Below are 18,573 nucleotides of genomic sequence, written 5' to 3'. Positions count from 1 at the left end.
CGTGGTTGGCTTTGTACCACCAAAATGCCAAGCCAAGATCCTCCACTGTTCTGAGTATTATATTAATGAAGTAGAAGAAGAAGAAGAGGAGGAGTTTGGATTTGATATTCCGCTTTATCACTACCTGAAGGAGTCTCAAAGCGGCTAACATTCTCCTTTCCCTTCCTCCCCCACAACAAACACTCTGTGAGGTGAGTGGGGCTGAGAGACTTCAGAGAAGTGTGACTAGCCCAAGGTCACCCAGCAGCTGCATGTGGAGGAGCGGGGAAGTGAACCCGGTTCACCAGATTACAAGTCTACTGCTCTTAACCACTACACCACACTGGCTCTTGAATGAAGATTAGAAGAACAAGGCAAGGAAACTTGTGTGCTCTTGGGTTGCTACTTTGTCTGATTATGTACTGCAGGAAGAATTACTATATTGGGATAAACCAACGTTCATTTATTTCATTTAGGGATATTGATGTTTCAGATGAGGTCAATATTGCCTCCACCCCTACCCTGTAGAACAATGTGTGCGTCGCAACACATTAATGTGTTGGCTGTAGTGTGTAGGTATGTTGTATGAACGCTTCCTGTACCCCTCCCGGGGGCTGGAAAAGGGTTAGTTTAACCTCTGAATTACTGAGCTGCAAAATGATGCATGTCTAAAAATTGTGTCATCAGCATGAAAAGTTTGGCAAACTCTGCTGCAGAACCTAAGTCCCTCTGAGTTATACTAGTAGTAACTCTGCCTCAACGCAGCCAGTACTTCATTCCTGCCCTTGACATAGTTGCTTCCATTCCTTCCTGCATGTGCCCCTTTTAAGGATTAATGCCTAACCCATAATCCATTGTTTAGAAAAAAGGAAGAAAACAAGAGGACAGGGAATGAAATCCATTTGTGTTGCCAGACAAGGAAGATCTGTCTCCTATGAAGACAAGGCAGCAGTAACTATTGATGCAAGTTTCCCCAATAAAACAAAAGGGCAAGGGAATCGCCACCACTGCATCATCAAGAGTCACTCTCCTAGCTGTAATTACACAGCCGAAATGATAAGGAAGGGATGTTCATAAGCAATAGGTCTGGCGGTGTTTTGCCTAAATTTGATAGCCTCAAACTGCACACGGTGGTTCACAAAGTTGCAAACTTACATATGGTCCTGGTCCATTTGCGTTTTGAGCCGCTCCAGTGATAGCTGTGCCCCTTTACCCTTTGATTTGGGGGTGTGCTCTTATTTCGTGAGTACAGTTGTACCTTGGTCGTTCCAGAAGTCCATTTGACAACCAAGGCTCGGCTTCCAGTTGGCTGCAGGAATTTCCTGCACGCGATCGGAAGTTGCGGAAGCCTGTTGCACGTTTGGATTCCAAAGAACGTTTGCAAACCAGAACACTCACTCTCCGGTTTGCGGCATTCGGGAGCCAAAAAGTCCAAGTGCCAAGGCATTTGGGATCCAAGGCACGACTGTACATTGCTCTGCCGAGATCCTTATTTTTGTGGGTCTTCTTCCTTGCCTGTTATATGTTTGTCCCCTAAGAGGACCAAGTGTTGCCAGCAGGACGATCCTGGTGTCTTAGCGCTTCCAAATTTATAATGCTAGCATCAGAAATATTTTATGCGAATATGAACTTAAGAAGAGCCCTGCTGGATCAGTGACCCATCTAGTCCAGCAACCTGTTCTCACAGCAGCCAATTAGATACCTATGGGATGTCTGCAAGCAGGAGTTGAGTGTGGCCACACTCTCCTCACCTGTGGTTTTGGGCAAGTGGCATTCAGAAGCAAACTTTCTCCAACAGTGGAGCCTTTGCTCCAGCAGTTTAATTTACATTGAAGTAAATTAATACCAGCGGGACTTCGGCAGTTAGGAGTTAGCACTGGGATCTACGAGGTATTCATAGCTGGTTGTCTGCAGTAAATTTTCTCCAGTATGCGAGCGGGGTATGCTCTTGAGTGTGTTTGCCCATTTGCACTTTAATGGGTTTTTTAAAAAGAAAGAAAACAAAAAAGATCACAGGGTGAAAAAGGGTACAACCCACTGGAGTGTGTATCAAAGCACTTGTTGCTACGTTGTGGTGTCGGTTTTGTCTGTGTATCTTGGTAATATAATTGAGTGGATATGCTGAGCTGCAAGCTTTGTCTTCAAAGCGTGGCAGGGCGAAAATTGCATACAAAACATCCTACTTCTAAATAACTAAGCAAACATCAATTAACACAGAGACAATAACTTCCAGTCATGAGGTATTGTGTCAGTTCTGTTGTCCGATGGGAGGGAAGAGCACCCTATTATTCTGGATTAGGCACGTAACTGAATTCCCATTGTAAAGCTGCATAACAAAAGGCTCTTTATGCACACGTTGTGTTAGTTTAGGGCATGCCAGTTTTGCTGGCAGAATGAAACCTAGTGTTTGAGAAGGCCAATTGGGGCATCTCACAAGTGTGGTCTGTTCACTGAATTTGTAAAATGCAAAATAATGTGTTTTTTAAAAATAAAAAAGGGGATCTTAGCAGAAACATCAAGTTCTGATTCGTGAACCAAGCAAGGGTTACGTAAAGGAGTAACAGAGTTGTATGCTATTTTCAAAACTTTGCTTATTCACAGAAGATACTCAAGTGCTTGCGAAGTATTCCTGTTTTGCAAATTACTAGCTCGTCTCAAAGGAATCCACTCATCTTGAACCTGCCATAGAGGATGCTTGCTTCCATGACGGATTTAACCAAGGAGTGCACTGTTCTGCTAGCTTTGGGTCCTGAATTTTTTTATCCATCCAAAATATCACTTGGCAACCTTTGCACAAGGCTTCCATATTTCTGCACTCAGGCCAGCTTCTTACGCAATGTCTAGCGTTTCAGAGGGTCCATGTTCCCATCGGCCCTTTAGCATCTATTAAATAAACAAAAGAGCTCTTTTGCCTAATTGTCACCTCAGATGGTCCCAAATCTGAAACGTTTTTCCGTCAAGGTCGGCTTTATTCCCTACGCTTTTTGTCTGCCATCAGTTGGGTAGGTCGGGGTGTCACTGAAACCACTGGCAAGAGAGTCCAGCATATCTAATCAGACAAGCAGAAGTTGTGTAACTTGAAACTGAGCCCTCTTCTTTTTAGGTTCACCGAACCCTCTTTCCACAGAGCGGCTGGAAAGCTACGGGAGTTTAAAGCTTACCCAGCTAAGCTTGATCAGCGTGAACATTTTTCAGCTGAAGTGTGTTAACACACTCTCTTAGAAATTATTTTCAGATGTCTATTATTGTCACTGGGGTGCTTTAAAGAATACCCTGTTGACATCAGTGTAGCGTCCATTTTCAGCCTGTAGAGGTTCTGAGTTACCACCTCCAGTGCCTTAAAAAGTTGGAGGCAGGGTGGCTAAAAATCAATGATTTTTTAAAAAATAAATAAAGCAGATTTTATACAAATTTAAATTGGATTTTTAAAATAAAATGCTTTTGGAGGAAAAATCTTTCTAAAGATAGTTTTTTATTTAAGTTACATTATAGTTCATCAGGAAATAAGGATTTGTTTTAAGTTTTTCATGTGTGCTAAAACTCAGTCTAAGTTTTGTTTTTTTTTTAAAAAAATGTTTTAACCACATCAGTCAACAAACATGTATGCGTATGTTATAATGTTATTGTTTTAGTTAAATAAATTGTTTAAATTCTTATTAAGGAAATGATTATTTTTCTCCTTCCAATAAAGTGCAGCAGAAAAGTTGTCCAAATATAAACAGATAACTTATTAAACCTCAGAATGATTTCATAATTATCTTTCTATGTATTTCTAAATAGTATAACCAAATCGGTAATTTTTGATATAACTGTAAAAACTACTCTGAAAATGTATTATTCCAAAAATAAAAACCTTCATCCCGCAAGAATACCAGCAGGAATGAATCTTTCTGTAAAAAAAATGATTTAAATCAAGTCTTACTGACTAGTGATTTAAATCGTGATTTAAATCAAATCCACTCTGTTTGGAGGTGCACAGAACATAGAGGCAGCTGGTATATAAGGAGCACACCAGGAATAATAATAGTTTTTTACCCCACCCATCTGGCTGGGTTTCTGCTGGGAAGTCTGCCTCCTTGTGTATCTATTATTTGCTACACTTGCTCTGCAATCTCCAGACTGACCATAACTCTGGGAAGACCTCATCTGAGGGAGGGGGCTCTGCTGAGGCCCCCAGAACCACTAGGGACCTGTGAAGAGCCTTTAACTGCCATCGCGCAGCCTGAGTTTCCTAGCCCCAAAGACGCCTTCCTTGGCTCCTCTTAAGACCCTACACACCTTGCTTGATCCCTTCCCTTTTGCTTCCAGGTTCAGATCCAGTGGAGGCTTGGCTCACCTGGCTTCCAGAGAGGGCTTTGGCACTAGGTGCCTACTTCGGAGGAGGGAGAAGCCAGGGAAGGCCCCAGGTGTGCCCAGGTAACCAGGAAGGAGCCTGAGAGGATGAAAACCTTCCATCTTGGCTGGCTCTTTGTTGGGGTAGCAGCTCCCCATTTGGCTCCCTTCGGCAGCTTTTGCTTGTCTTGTTTCCTAGTACTTGATACTGTACAAGAGTCTGCATGCAGTGTTCCTTGTGACTGCATTGCAAGTGATGGGAAGGAGGACATGATTGGCAAGATACTCTCATTGAGGATGAGCCTGAGAAGCTCTTCTGAAACCACAGTCTTTTGCAACCCACAGTTTGAAATTTGCTGCAGCAATAGGTAACTTTGAACCTCGTTTCTTCTGTCTCTCCCAGGTAGTGGTGCTACAGCTGTGGTCCAAGCGGCGCTATGCAAACCCAGGCAAGAACGCGTAGCAATAAAAAGGATCAACTTGGAAAAATGCCAGACCAGTATGGATGAACTGCTTGTAAGTTAAACTGAGTTGAAGGACATGTATACGTGTACATACTAGACTCCCTAACGTTTGAATGATGTTCATGAAAATCTAATATTTCTATAACAATGAAAAACTCTTAAAGTTGCTGCCCACCCAGAATCCTTAATCAGGTAATGGAACCAATGGCCAGTTGGCATGTTTCATCTCTGTCTTTTTATAATTCAAGAAAGGTCATAGTCTGAAAATTCATATTTGGGTTCCAACATTTATTCAACTTGAGGGCTATAGCTTTCTGGCCCCCTTCCCGAATAATATTTGTGCACATAGGGAGATGTCCTGGGTTAGTTATATTCAGAGTAGACCCACTGAAATGAATGAATTTAAGTAAAGTTCATTACTTTCAGTGGGTCTACTCTAAGTATGACTAACATGGCAATCACCCATATAATCTTAGTCAAGGGTAGTCAGCGTGTTGCCTTCCAGATGTTTTTGGATATCCAGCATAGCCAAAGAACAGGGATGATGGGAGTTTTGGTCCAGCAACATCTGGAGGGCATGATGTTGGCTATCCCTGATCTGAGCCATATTTTCCCACTCTGAAAGCTGCAAGTATAAGTTGCTAGTTTTTAAAAGATGGCCATTCTGCAACATAACTTAAATTCCCTAGCTCTACAAAATAATGCCTCTCTTGGGTTTGAATAGCTGGAACATATTTTATAGAACATTTTTGTTTCCGTGCCAAAATATTATACTTGCATTTTGCATTACTTATAGAAAGAAATTCAAGCCATGAGTCAATGCAACCATCCCAACATAGTTACATATTATACGTCTTTTGTGGTCAAGGATGAGCTCTGGTTGGTTATGAAACTGCTAAGTGGAGGTAAGTCTCTGTAGTTTATCTAAATTGATGCAGTGAGATAATGAGATTAACTTTAGCTAATCAAATCTGTGATCGTGAGCACCTAAATCAGTGTTTCCCAAACTTGGGTCGCCAGCTGTTTCTGGACTACAATCCCCATCATACCTAGCTAGCAAAACGAGCAGTCGGGGGTGATGGGAATTGTACTCCAAAACCAGCTAGAGACCCAAGTTTGGAAAACACTGACCTAAATAGTGTGTTGAATTTCTTTATCTCTTTCTGTCCCCCCCCCCTCCTCCGCTTCAATGCTGCTTTTATAGTAGCATAGCTCATTATCTAAAAATATTCAATAAATCCACAACAATACTAACAATTTGGTATGTGTGGTGTAAATTTTTAAAGCTGTGCAAATAGTTTTCTTTAGAAATAGGCTGCATGTTGCTACACTGACCTGTAAGAGGGTGTGTGTGTGTGTGTGTGTGTGAGAGAGAGAGAGAGAGAGAGAGAGAGAATTTTTTCATTTGTGAAAAGCAACACATTTTGGGGTAATTTTGGGGAACAAATCCTGAGAAAATGAGGCAGAAGTGTTCCCTGCTCCAGAGTGAAGGCAGTGCTAAAGCCCTTATTCATGTCATAATCTCCTACTCAGTATATCATTTGGCTCAGATCACTCCCCAGGAAGAGAGGGGGCCCTAGTTTTTAAGGGTTGTGGTGGCATATGCCCATGTTTGTGTTTGGAACTGGAGAAAAAGCATTTGGCCCACCTGAAAGCACAACCTTTATACCAAAAATGTTAATGGGGTGACATTGAGCAAAGCTCTACTTGTTGGAGGTCTTTGTATGTATGTCAAGGTTGAGTTGAAAACGAAATGCTAAAGTATACATCATTAAGCTTGAATTGCAAGATGACTTTCTAAAAAGAACATTTCTCTTTTTATTCCATTATATGTATATGTATAAAATCTAGGCTCCATGCTGGACATCATAAAGTATGTGGTCAACAGAGGAGAGCACAAGAGTGGCGTCCTTGAAGAATCAATTATAGCAACAATTCTTAAAGAGGTTTTGGAAGGCTTAGATTATCTACACAGGAATGGACAGATTCACAGGTAAAAAAAGCTAATGCGCCGTGTGTATTAGTACAATTTCACTTCCGTGATTTTCTAAAACGGCATTTACCTACCCCTTAATTGTTAGCATTTCTAAGCGGTATGTGTAAAAACAAACCATATAGAGAATAAAACAGTTAAAAAATTGCCATGAAACAAGACGAACAAAAAACACTAATCTGAAATGCAAGCTGAAGTAAGAAAGTCTTTGTCATATACGTGAAGTCCAGCCAGAAGGGTGTCTGTCGAACCACTTGTTTCAGACCACAACACTGAATCGTGCCTCCTCCTTTTTGATTGGTGCCCAGAATTTGATGCTGAGAGGAACAGAGAAGGAAGAAAAACATGTGTGGCTGGGGGTACTGATGCTTCCTGGTTTCCACTTGGGTTCTCTTCCTATGTCACCTCATCTAAAGAAATTAAATGGGATGGTTGTTGGTGGAATCTTCAATCTGCTCCAACCCTTTATTTGCTATACTAGAATGGGAGCAGTTTGAAGGGCATAGCAAGTTGAGATGTGGGGGGAACTTTATATCCCGTGATCCGCAGCACTGCAGAGACTTCCAGCTCGGCATGCGATTTAAAAGATAAGCTTTCAAGTGCGTGGAATAATACCCGTTTTTTGCAATCTCGTTTTAAAAGTGGCAATTTCAGTATTAACGAGAAGATCATATAATCACTGCGTTTTGAGTAGCTTTTAATTTATCCTGTGGCATGTTTCTCAACAAAAAAAATTCCGTTGAGTGTGATCATATTCTCGTTTACTTGAACTGAAATGACTCCTATTCATCCATTTTTATAGGGATTTAAAAGCTGGTAATATTCTTCTGGGGGAAGATGGCTCGGTACAAATAGCAGGTAATAATCATGATCATCAAAGCTTCAAAATGTGTATGGAGAATTTGAAATGTGCTAAGAGACCCAATTGAAGTTTTAACCTTTTTAAAATGTTACCAGGTTGAAGAGCCCTGGTCTTCATTGATGACGAGCCATAGGCTGAAGCACCCACTGTGCGCTTAGAAAATGTTTATGTGGGTTGTGAGGTTTAATCCCTGCAAGGCGTGAAGCTAATGTCAGACCATTGGTTAAGAGCGGGAGCTGGCGAGTCTGCAGTTCAAATTTCAACACTCACAGGACCTTACGTAGAAAGCCTTAGGCAAGCCGTTGCTACGTCTTCCTTCTGCAAAACTTTATTTTTAAGATACAGTGGTACCTCGGGTTAAGAACTTAATTCGTTCCGGAGGTCCGTTCTTAACCTGAAACTGTTCTTAACCTGAAGCACTACTTTAGCTAATGGGGCCTCCCGCTGCCACCGCACAATTTCTATTCTCATCCTGAAGCAAAGTTCTTAACCGGAGGTAATATTTCTGGGTTAGCAGAGTCTGTAACCTGAAGTGTATGTAACCTGAAGCGTATGTAACCCGAGGTACCACTGTACAAACAGAGGGGTGATGGATAGAAAAGGGAGACCTGGGTGGAAGACGGGTCAGAGTGGGTTTTCCTCAGGGTATGAGGCTGAGGAGGAGGGAAGCTTCTTCAGGTGAGAGCAGAGATGACACACTTCTTTGTATGTGGATTGAAGATTAAGGTATAATATTATGATTATTTTTAGTGTTATCCTCAATGTTTGTTATTTCTCTGCTTCTTTTCTTCCCTTTCTTTTCTAGTTCTTTTCTCTTTCCTTTCCTTTTTAAATTTTATTTGTTCTAGGTATTATTTCACTGTATTGTGAAAACTTTAATAAAATCTTTTGGGGGGAGGAACCAAACAATAGTGGGTAGTATTGACAGTTTATTTTTTAAAAATTACCGATATATCATAGTAAAGTGATTTTTTATGTACAAAATACTATGTAAGCAGAAGGATGTCCCTTTAAAAAAACTATGGTCCATTGTTCTAACAAGTGCGGGGGAAGGATCAAAACCTTTTCCTTGGCCTTTTATCAAAATAGCAAGGAGACATAAATTGACAAGGCTGGAAATTTTAATTTTGTACCTCTTTTGTAGTTACTTGATGAAAGATTTTCATGAAGCTAATTCATTGTGGTCACTGATCCATCTCATGACCAGTGTTCCACAGTAAGGACAGTTTTGTATACTTTAAGCTTACATCTTGGCACAGTGCTTAGGTCTTAACAGTTGCACTAACACAGTTACGTGACTTTTAAAAAAACAAAAAAACATGCTCTTCATGTATTTGCATAGTTTTACTTTGCTAGACAGGCAGAGTTGTAAAGAGCTTTTGGCAAGCTGCTGAAACCCCACCTCCAGAACAGTGGAAATCTTGTTGCTAGCATTTTGACCCCCAGGCGCTGGGCCTTCAGCAGGTGTTGATCAACAACTTAGGGCCTTTCCCCCCCATATCCATTGGTATGGTTTCTGGGCACAGGGGACAGTCGTACCTTGGATCCCAAACACCCTGGAACTCAGACGTTTTGGCTCCCAAAAGCCGCAAACCTGGGAAGTGAGAATGGACTTCCGGAACAGATTCCGTTCAGCTTCCAAGGTACGACTGTATTGATACATCGCCCAAGACTGGTTTGAGGGTCAGAGCTCGATGGCGCCTTCAACCGGCGGTATATCGTGAGTGAAACCGCTTCCGAGCCCCTCCGACACGAGTATCTGGGGTGCTGAGGGAAACCCAATTTACAGTTGGGCACTGGCAGCGGCGGTTTCACTCACAATATACTGCCAGGTGAAGGTGCCATCGTGCTTTGGCCTCAAACTGCAGAGGGAGGAACCAGCTACATTGGTGAGGCGCTGGGGCCGATGCAGCTTGTTCCTGCCTCGGCTGCCCGTGCCTCAGCAGAGCAGTTTAACAAATAATAATAATAATAATAATAATAATAATAATAATTTATTTATACCCCGCCCATCTGGGCGGCTTCCAACAAAATATTAAAATACAGTAATGCATCAAACATTAAAAGATTCCCTAAACAGGGCTGCCTTCAGACGTCTTCTAAAAGTCTGGTAGTTGTTGTTCTCTTTGACATCTGGTGGTAGGGCGTTCCATAGGGCGGGTGCCACTACTGAGAAGGCCCTCTGCCTGGATCCCTGTAACTTGGCTTCTCGCAGTGAGGGAACCGCCAGAAGGCGCTTGGTGCTGGATCTCAACAAAGCCCTCTGCCTCTGGCTTGCATGACCCTGAGAGGCATTGGGGCTCGTTCAGCTGGGGGGCAGGAGGCTTCCCCCCACCCCCAGTTGAGGGGGTACAACAAAGCTCTGATGCTCCTCCAGACTGGGTGATGTAGTTCCGCTTCTTCTCCCACCTTAGGAGACATTGTGATATATCAGCATATCCCAGTATTTAGCTGCTGATATATCACAATGTTGAAAACCAGGTATCGCCCAGCCCTAGTTGCTGTATTTTTCCAGATTTTTTCGGCGTACTGCCCCATGATATCACCTTTTTTCAGCAAGTACTCCAGAATAACACACTCAGAAACCTGCTTTTCCTTCTACCATGAAAAATCTGACATGTGAAAGATCTATAACGGATCCTCAGTATTTTCATTTGTATGGGATGTCTACAAACAACATCCTGCTTTCTGTGCAGAAGGGTTTGATGAGCGTGGTTTAGGAGATACCTTTTTCTTGCCGCTTCTCTCTGACTGGCGTGAGCTGTCAGTTTGCGAGATTAGTTCATAGGACAGAGATGGCAGATACAGAGACAGTGGTACCGAGTCAAAGTATTGTCCATGACAGCAGTCATTTGCCATAGCTCAGGCAGACATGTATTTCCCCTTTGGATCTCCTATATTCCCACGATACTAGATTTCCAGAATACTAGGCATTAAATCAGGCACCCCCAGACTCGGCCCTCCAGATGTTTTGGGATTACAATTCCCATCATCCCCGACCACTGGTCCTGTTAGCTAGGCATGATGGGAGTTGTAGTCCCAAAACACCTGGAGGTCTGAGTTTGGGGGTGCCTGCATTAAATAATAATAATAAAGAGCTATCCACATGCTCTTAATTCTAACACCTACTGGCCGAAATAAAACAAAGTCTGCCTAACATGCTTTTCCTTTTTCCTTTTTCCATGTAACCCCCTACATTTTATTTCTTTTTCTGTGTTCACAGACATTTGTGTGTGGTAATAACTGTATTAGTCCAGAACATGGGAGCCAACTCCTAGGGGCTGAGGTACCTTGCCCCCCCCAAAAAATATTTGAGGGAGCGGGGGCCCCCAAGTTGATGGGCTTTGCCATTCAGATGGGGTGTGTGTCGCATCCTGTGATTGATTATGTGGGGCTTAACTTGCCCCCCCCCCCAATTATTTTATTCAAGTTGGCACCCCTGGCTCAGAATAATTCTGGGAACTTCTTTGTGGGGGTTATTGACACTTTAACGGCATTGGATAAATGTTGGTGACAACCTCTTAAATTAATCTGCAATGACTTTATTGGTGAAAGCGATGTTTGCCGTGGTCTGCTTGTCTACCACAACACTCCATATCGTTCAATCATATCTTTGTTTTCCTCCCTCTTGAACTCTTGCTATTTAACATCAGGAGCAAGAACAGAGGGCTTGTCTTTAGTAAAAATTCAGAATGCCACTACTTTAAGGTGCTGTAATTTTATTCCAGGGACCAGTGAATTTGAACTGGCTGCATAAGGAGGGGCAGAAGAAACAGATGCTGATAAAGGTTTCTCTGCGCTCAGGAAAAGCAAGCTGTTGTTGTTCCTTTGATCAATGTCTCACAAAGAGCATCTTGATCAAGTGGCTCTTTATTTTTCTGGAGGGTTGCATTTTTTTCCTTCCTTCATCGTATGCTAGAAAAACTCTTCTGCTCTCCTGCTGTTGTGGATATCTTTGGAGAAAACAAGGCAGTTCAGACAAAAAAGGCAAGCATGTGGCTTTGAGGATGTGGTATATCCTTGAGCACAGAACTTATAAAAAAACCCCTTCATAATAAGAACGGCTCCCTCGTTGTGGGCTTCCCATAAACACCTGCCTAGCCATTATAGGAAATAGCCCTTGTCATCCAAAATTCTTTGGTCTGTTCAAGCAGCAGGACTGCTTTTATTAATTGCCTCTTTATTTACACCCACACTTAGCATCTTAATCACTTTCTCCCACAGCCCTCACATGACTGTTTAAAATTCTCCCTCTGATCTTGCAACTTCCAAAGTTACTTGAAGCAGAATATGAAATAACTGTGCAAGCAGCTCTCTGTTGAAACTTTGATGCATAGCTAAAAATAACACTCTTTAAATTCTCAATGGAGCGTGTGGAAAACTGACCCAGAATGCTGCTTTGGAAGCAATAGACCTCTTGTTCATGTCCATGGGTATTGCATGCCTTAATACATAAGGACAAATATTATTTAAAGGTATGATTCACGAGGGGGAGAGGCGTCTTATGACTTACTATGCAGTTTATAGAAGTGTTATTGTTACACCTACTGAGAAAACATTTAACTTCACAGCTTCATTTAAATAGGCGTTTCATATTTTATGTAGGAATCCAAGTGGAAATAGCATAGTTACCTCAGTATAAGCTAATCAAACACTAAAAGGGTTTCCTGTCTCTTCTATTCCTAGACTTTGGCGTTAGCGCATTTTTAGCCACAGGAGGAGACGTTACTCGGAACAAAGTAAGAAAGACATTTGTTGGTACTCCATGTTGGATGGCCCCTGAAGTCATGGAACAGGTACCTGTGTGATACACCATTCTCCTGGCCTTCCTCGAGTTCAGCATCTCGGCGCTAAACTAACCTGTCTGTCTTATGTTTTCATGCAATAGGTGAGAGGCTATGACTTCAAGGCTGATATTTGGAGCTTTGGAATAACAGCCATTGAATTAGCAACAGGAGCTGCGCCTTACCACAAATATCCTCCGATGAAAGTAAATACAGTTCTGAAAATAAGAATGAAGTCTAATTTTGTATTAAAAGTAGCATTGCATAGATGGCACTGTTGTGACCCCCCCCCCCCAATTTTGTTCCCCGCTAAAAGTATGAAGTGATGTTGCAAAGGGGTTTGTGTGTGCCATCTTGGAACTTAGATGTTGGGCTTACCAGATGAGACACCTAAGGGTGTTATCCTCCTCCTTCCATGTGACAAAAAAAATCCTCAGCAGTCCAGTGGTGTTCTCTTCTGTTTTGGTACAGATTGCCCAATGGAAACCACGCAGCACTATTCCCAGGAACGTTCTTGGGAGCAACACTCCATTGTGATGGACTGTTGTTCCTGTGAAGCCTTCTTTCCCAGTTTAGGAGGGAATGCGACTGGCATGCTGAGGGCAGCCTAGCTTCCTGTTTTGAAACAGCAGTGAAGCACTTTTTTCGTAATTAAAAAAAGAGAGAAACTCAAGCCAGGTCACCTAGATTTCTGAGAATATGCCAATCTCTCTCTCTCTCTCTCTCTCTCTCTCTCTCTCTCCCCCGCCTCCCACCTTTCATGGAGTAGCACAGGCATCCCCAAACTCGGCCCTCCAGCTATTTTTGGGACTACAATTCCCAGCATCCCTGACCACTGACCCTGTTAGCTAGGGATGATGGGAGTTGCAGTTCCAAAACAGCTAGAGGGCTGAGTTTGGGGGTGCCTGGAGTAAGCAAGTTGTCCCATGGAAGGAAAGCAGGATGTCATTCTGTGGTGAATTGTCAACACAGTTTTACGATACGATACAGTAAAATCCATAAAACCCAATTATTAAAACCAAATCAAAACAATAGGGTGGGTTAGGAACCGTGAGAAAAGTAGACACCGGAGCTTTCTAGCTTGTTTTCTCTAAGGTGACTAACATAAGCTTCTTTCTGAAAAAGGATTGCCAGAATAACACGCAACAGTGGTCTGTGTTGAATCCCTTGTGTGCTTAAAAGAAATCTTGTCAAGCTACCAAGTAAAATACCAGCCCTTCCTGAGCAAATCCGAAAATGTGAAGGTTGAGATATGCATTGCAAGATTGGACGGCATTGCTAGTTATTGTTGTTTGGGACTTGTATGAGTGCCAGGTGTACTGATGTGCCAACTTGATGTTTGTTTTGATTCAGGGGTCTGTTAAACATGTGTAAGTGCGTACACATGCACACACGCACTATCGCTAAGACGGCCAAAAAGGTCTGAGCAAACAGATCCGAACATTGAAAATGTCTTATAGTCAATGTCTGCATAGCAGCTTCCTCCTAGGCTGTTGACTTGCTGAAGTCCTTCTCCTTCCTTCTTCCTTCCCTGTATCCTTTCCCCAAAGGATGTGCCAACATCAGTGATGCCAATTGCACAGCCAGTGCTAATATTGTCCCCCCCCGCTCCCCCCCATTTTTTACTCTTTCGGTCCATGGGACTGACTGAGAATGACAAGCTTATATCAACTCGGCGCAAGCATCTTTAAGGTGTAGGTGCTTGCATGCATCTGTAAATGCTCATATGTGAATCTTTGTGGCCTTCTAATCATCCAGTTTTAATCAGAAATAAAATTTGCATATATGAAGTAATTTTTTGAGGAATTTAAAGTATTGAGTCATGTATGAATTATGTGTTAATTAAAATTATAATGCATAAGATATATATTAATCTTGCCAGTTGTAGGAATCGGGAATCTGTTCTAGGTTTCTGCTTGAAGTATTGTTGGTAATTTATACTGGGGGTGATGGACCATAGCCTAAAAATGAAAGTGGATGACAGATACAACTTATGTTCCTTCATTATTTCATGCAATACAGAAAGAATAAGGCAGGAGTCTCTGAGGCAAAGACCCCCAGAAATACCCAAACATATGTTAGGGTCATAAGTGAATTTTATTTAGGAACATAAAAGGGGCTATGAACTTACAGAAAGTGAATGCCATATTTATATAATGACATAAGAATAGTTGCCATAATACGAGCATGTATATTTTGCAGTGGCTATTTAGATGTCCTGGACACTGGTCTTAAAAGAATGGCAACCCATAGGACAAGTTTGAACAAGCTCACTCTCCTTGGCCGTGTCTGTCACAGGGCTGGAAAAACACTGCAAATTCCTAGGATCCAGTTTCACATATTCAGAAACTAACCCTTAACAGAGCTGAATATAGCAGTGTAAATTCCTAACCAAACAGGCTTAAACTTTTCGGTGCCTAAGAAACCAGATACCTGGTATGTTTTTGGTCCTGGTGTTGCAACTTCCGGGACTCTTGGCTCAGTGCTATGCTATTAAAGTGGATGACCTCTGGCCCCTCAGTTTGATAGTAACAAGAGCAGACAGACGTTTTGAAGATGGCAGTGCCCGGTTTCGTTTTGATTTCGAAAAGAGTATGCCCGTTAGCAAGGGTATTGTGCAAAGCCCTTAAAGGTGCCAGTGCGTAGGCTCATGACACAACTTGCATGAGTGTACAGAGTGCGTCCGACCAAATTAGGAAGGTACAGATGGCTGGGGTCTAACTTAGCACTACAGTGTTTCCTGCCTCTGTGTAAGGTCAAACGGCAGAATACTGGTCCCAGCAAAAAAGATCCAGTACTTGGGCCCCCAGAACCACCTCCTATAGTGGGGTAGCATAGCTGACAATAATGCCAATATATTTTACACCTAGCAACCAATGTGCCCCTTGGGTTTCAGATAGTACATGGGTAAAGGTAAAGGTAAAGGGACCCCTGACAGTTAGGTCCAGTCGTGGACGACTCTGGGGTTGCGGCGCTCATCTCGCTTTACTGGCCGAGGGAGCCGGTGTACAGCTACCGGGTCATGTAGCCAGCATGACTAAGCCGCTTCTGGCGAACCAGAGCAGTGCACGGAAACGCTGTTTACCTTCCCGCCGGAGCGGTACCTAATTATCTACTTGCACTTTGACGTGCTTTTGAACTGCTTGGTTGGCAGGAGCAGGGACTGAGCAACGGGAGCTCACCCCGTCGCGGGGATTCGAACCGCCGACCTTCTGATTGGCAAGTCCTAGGCTCTGTGGTTTAACCCACAACGCCACCCGCGTCCCTAGTACATGGGTAGACGAGTCTAAAAAGCCTGGCACACAAATTTTCATGGCTGTATAGCAGCTGTGGTGGCTCATTTTCCAGAAGTAATGTATTTAGTGTTACTCCGGAAGTGTATATTTGATTATGGCCAAACGAGGCCTCCTAGGAGAGTTAACGCTAAATACAAGACTCTCATCATAATTTGATTCGCCTTTCATATATGTTTCTAACTGCTATTGTGACATAGTGTTTGTTTTAACCTGTTTGTCTGATACCGTTTTTCTTGTCGCCTTTGGTTTTAAAATAGGTATTAATGTTGACATTGCAAAATGACCCTCCAACGTTGGAAACGGGTGTGGAAGATAAAGAAATGACAAAAAAGTACGGCAAGTCCTTTAGAAAATTAATTTCGCTGTGTCTTCAGAAAGACCCTTCTAAAAGGTATGTCTCTTTAAAAGAAAAAGAAAAGGGAGGTGGGAAGGCTAGAGTTTGCTGAAAATTACGCAAAGCATCTCTGGAGTAAGGGAGGGAAAAACTTTAAACTGCCTTGTTTAACAGGGTTTCTTTTGTTTAAAGGTCCATCTGAAATATATTGGGCACCGTGTTGGGTTATAAAGATGCCATTTTCAGCACACTTGAGAATTTGATTCTGAGAACTTCAGCCTGTAGGAACATTGGCTATGAAGACTATATGCAGTATTTTTGCATTGTGAAGCCATGTTTCCTTTTCTTTCTTTCTTTTCATCTTTCTGAGTCTCTCTTTGGATAAACTCAGTAATTATTTGAGATGTTATTCTGGAAAAAAAGAGGGAGAGGGGAGAGAGAGAGAGAGCATGCGTGAGAGCAATCTCAGATTTTGGACAACCCAGGGCTTCAGATAACCACCCACCTGTTTCAGTCACCTTACCCAATCCGCAAAAGCAAGCCCCCATCTCAAAAACATATTTTTCTTCTCTTTTAGGTGGCAGTGATAGTAGCAAAGGTGCTTGGTTTGAGGGGACAAATACCCCCCTTACCTCTATCCCTCGCAGTTCCCTGACCTGCTGGATAATAGCACCCATTCAGGGCTGGGTACCATATAGTTCTCACAAAGATTGCTATGATTGTTTGGCGGTCTAGCTGGGGGAAGGTGGTTGGGCCAAGCAGGGTGGAGGAAGCTGGGAATTAATATTTGAGCCAGAAAAGTTTTGGGGGCTTTAAAAGCCCCCCTCTTACTTTTTGGGGTACTTTTTGTATTTTTATGTTGTGAACCTCCCTGTGATCTTTGGATGAAGGGCAGTATATATTTTCTGAACCTGGCTTTGAACAAATTCACCAGCATCATTGTTATTATTAATTGAATGTGTATCCCTCTCTTTCTCTTGTGGCAGACACATCCACAACAAACATGTATTTTTAAAAAATAAAATAAAAATAAATCAAACAGTTTAAAGCGCTCCAGAAAACAGTTTCAGTTAAAAACGGGCAAAACAATTAACAGTTCTAAAAACCTTCTCTCATCCAGTGATCTTAGGGTTGCCAGGGAGTTCAACTTATGTAAGGAATGTAGCTATAATGTGTTTGCATTTCTTAAGATCAAGGCATAAAAGAAATTTCAGTAGCTCATTTCCAGTGATCTTACTTGGGTTAATTGCAAATAAAAAACAGTAAAACAAGCCACATGCCCATTCTGTTTGTTTGTTTGTTTGTTCCAGTTCAAATGGAGCAGTTGTGATCATAACTGAGAAATTTGGAGTTGCGAATGTCTGCTATAAGTTAGCTTTTTGAATTCTCCAAGAGTCCCTGATTTTCTTCTCTTCTGCATCCTGTCTTCAATTTCTTTGGCCTTCCACTGTCTCTCTTATTAACTTCTTATTAATTCTCAATCCCCAGGGCATGTGCTTTGAAAGCAAAGGTTTGCCACTTGGCAGCAGATAGAAATGTGTTTAGTTATTCAGTCTGGAATGCTCCAGACAACTCATTTCTACTAAGCTGCTAACTGTGCACAAATGGCCTACTGTTTCATTGTTGGAATAAAATAAAGCAGATGAGCAGTTACCTCCTGGGAAAAGGCATCAAGACTATCCATCTTTGAAAATAATAATAATAATAATAATAATAATAATAATACAAGTTTAATATTTTTGTTTTGCACAAGTTGTGGTTTCTCTTTTAAGTTCACAGTAGCTTGATGGATATACAGTGGTACCTCAGGTTAAGTACTTAATTCGTTCCGGAGGTCCGTTGTTAACCTGAAACTGTTCTTAACCTGAAGACCCATTTTAGCTAATGGGGCCTCCCGCCGCTGCCGCACCACCAGAGCACAATTTCTGTTCTCATCCTGAAACAAAGTTCTTAACCTGAGGTACTATTTCTGGGTTAGCGGAGCCTGTAACCTGAAGCGTATGTAACCTGAAGCGTATGTAACCCGAGGTACCACTGTATCTAGCATCTGGCATCCCACAATATGCCAACTCTTGCTGCAAAATGTTCCTGTTTTCATTTCTATTAACAGCACCATCAAAACCCTATAGCCCTGGCTGCAGATTGAGAACTGATCTAGAACTTCCTTCTATACCTGATTGCAAACAGTGTTTGCTGCAGCTGTGGAATATTGCTGTGGATACAGAGCAAAGGTGAAACCGGACTGGTATAAGGTAGAACCAGTCCTGTTTCAAACAATATGTGCTTATGGGCAGTGAATACACACAAAAGAAGGGGTATATCAAGAGAGACATATGTATCGGTTCAGTGAAAGGAATTGGCTAAATGCAAGGTTTCTCGGGTGATTTGATATCAAGGTTTTTTCCTTAATTTTTCTTATTTTTACTTCAGATTTGTGCAAAAGTGAAGTACAGCTGCTTTTTGAACCCACATATTATTGGTTTTCTCAGTGTTTGCAGAACAGTTATTCCTATTCAAAGCTGCTCCCAC

The 18,573-nt window shown here is 42.2% G+C and overlaps 1 protein-coding gene across 4 annotated transcripts in view; it reads left to right on the top strand.

Annotated features, from left to right (window-relative positions):
* Positions 1 to 18,573, top strand: part of STK39 (serine/threonine kinase 39) — a 116,645-nt gene that overhangs the window by 49,055 nt on the left and 49,017 nt on the right. For all 4 annotated transcript variants that reach the window (XM_080971304.1, XM_080971301.1, XM_080971303.1 and 1 more), the window contains exons 2-8: positions 4,715 to 4,827; positions 5,572 to 5,680; positions 6,627 to 6,768; positions 7,571 to 7,626; positions 12,317 to 12,426; positions 12,519 to 12,620; positions 15,968 to 16,101. In XM_080971304.1, the coding sequence (XP_080827430.1) occupies positions 4,813 to 4,827; positions 5,572 to 5,680; positions 6,627 to 6,768; positions 7,571 to 7,626; positions 12,317 to 12,426; positions 12,519 to 12,620; positions 15,968 to 16,101 (668 nt within the window). In that variant the 5' untranslated portion in view covers positions 4,715 to 4,812. The remainder of the gene's footprint in view (positions 1 to 4,714; positions 4,828 to 5,571; positions 5,681 to 6,626; positions 6,769 to 7,570; positions 7,627 to 12,316; positions 12,427 to 12,518; positions 12,621 to 15,967; positions 16,102 to 18,573) is intronic.

The sequence above is a fragment of the Podarcis pityusensis genome, assembly GCF_964106645.2.
Source record: "Podarcis pityusensis genome assembly, chromosome: 1".
Classification (NCBI taxonomy): domain Eukaryota; kingdom Metazoa; phylum Chordata; class Lepidosauria; order Squamata; family Lacertidae; genus Podarcis; species Podarcis pityusensis.
Note: the sequence above shows the minus strand (reverse complement) of the source record. Positions and strands in the feature narration are given on the sequence as shown.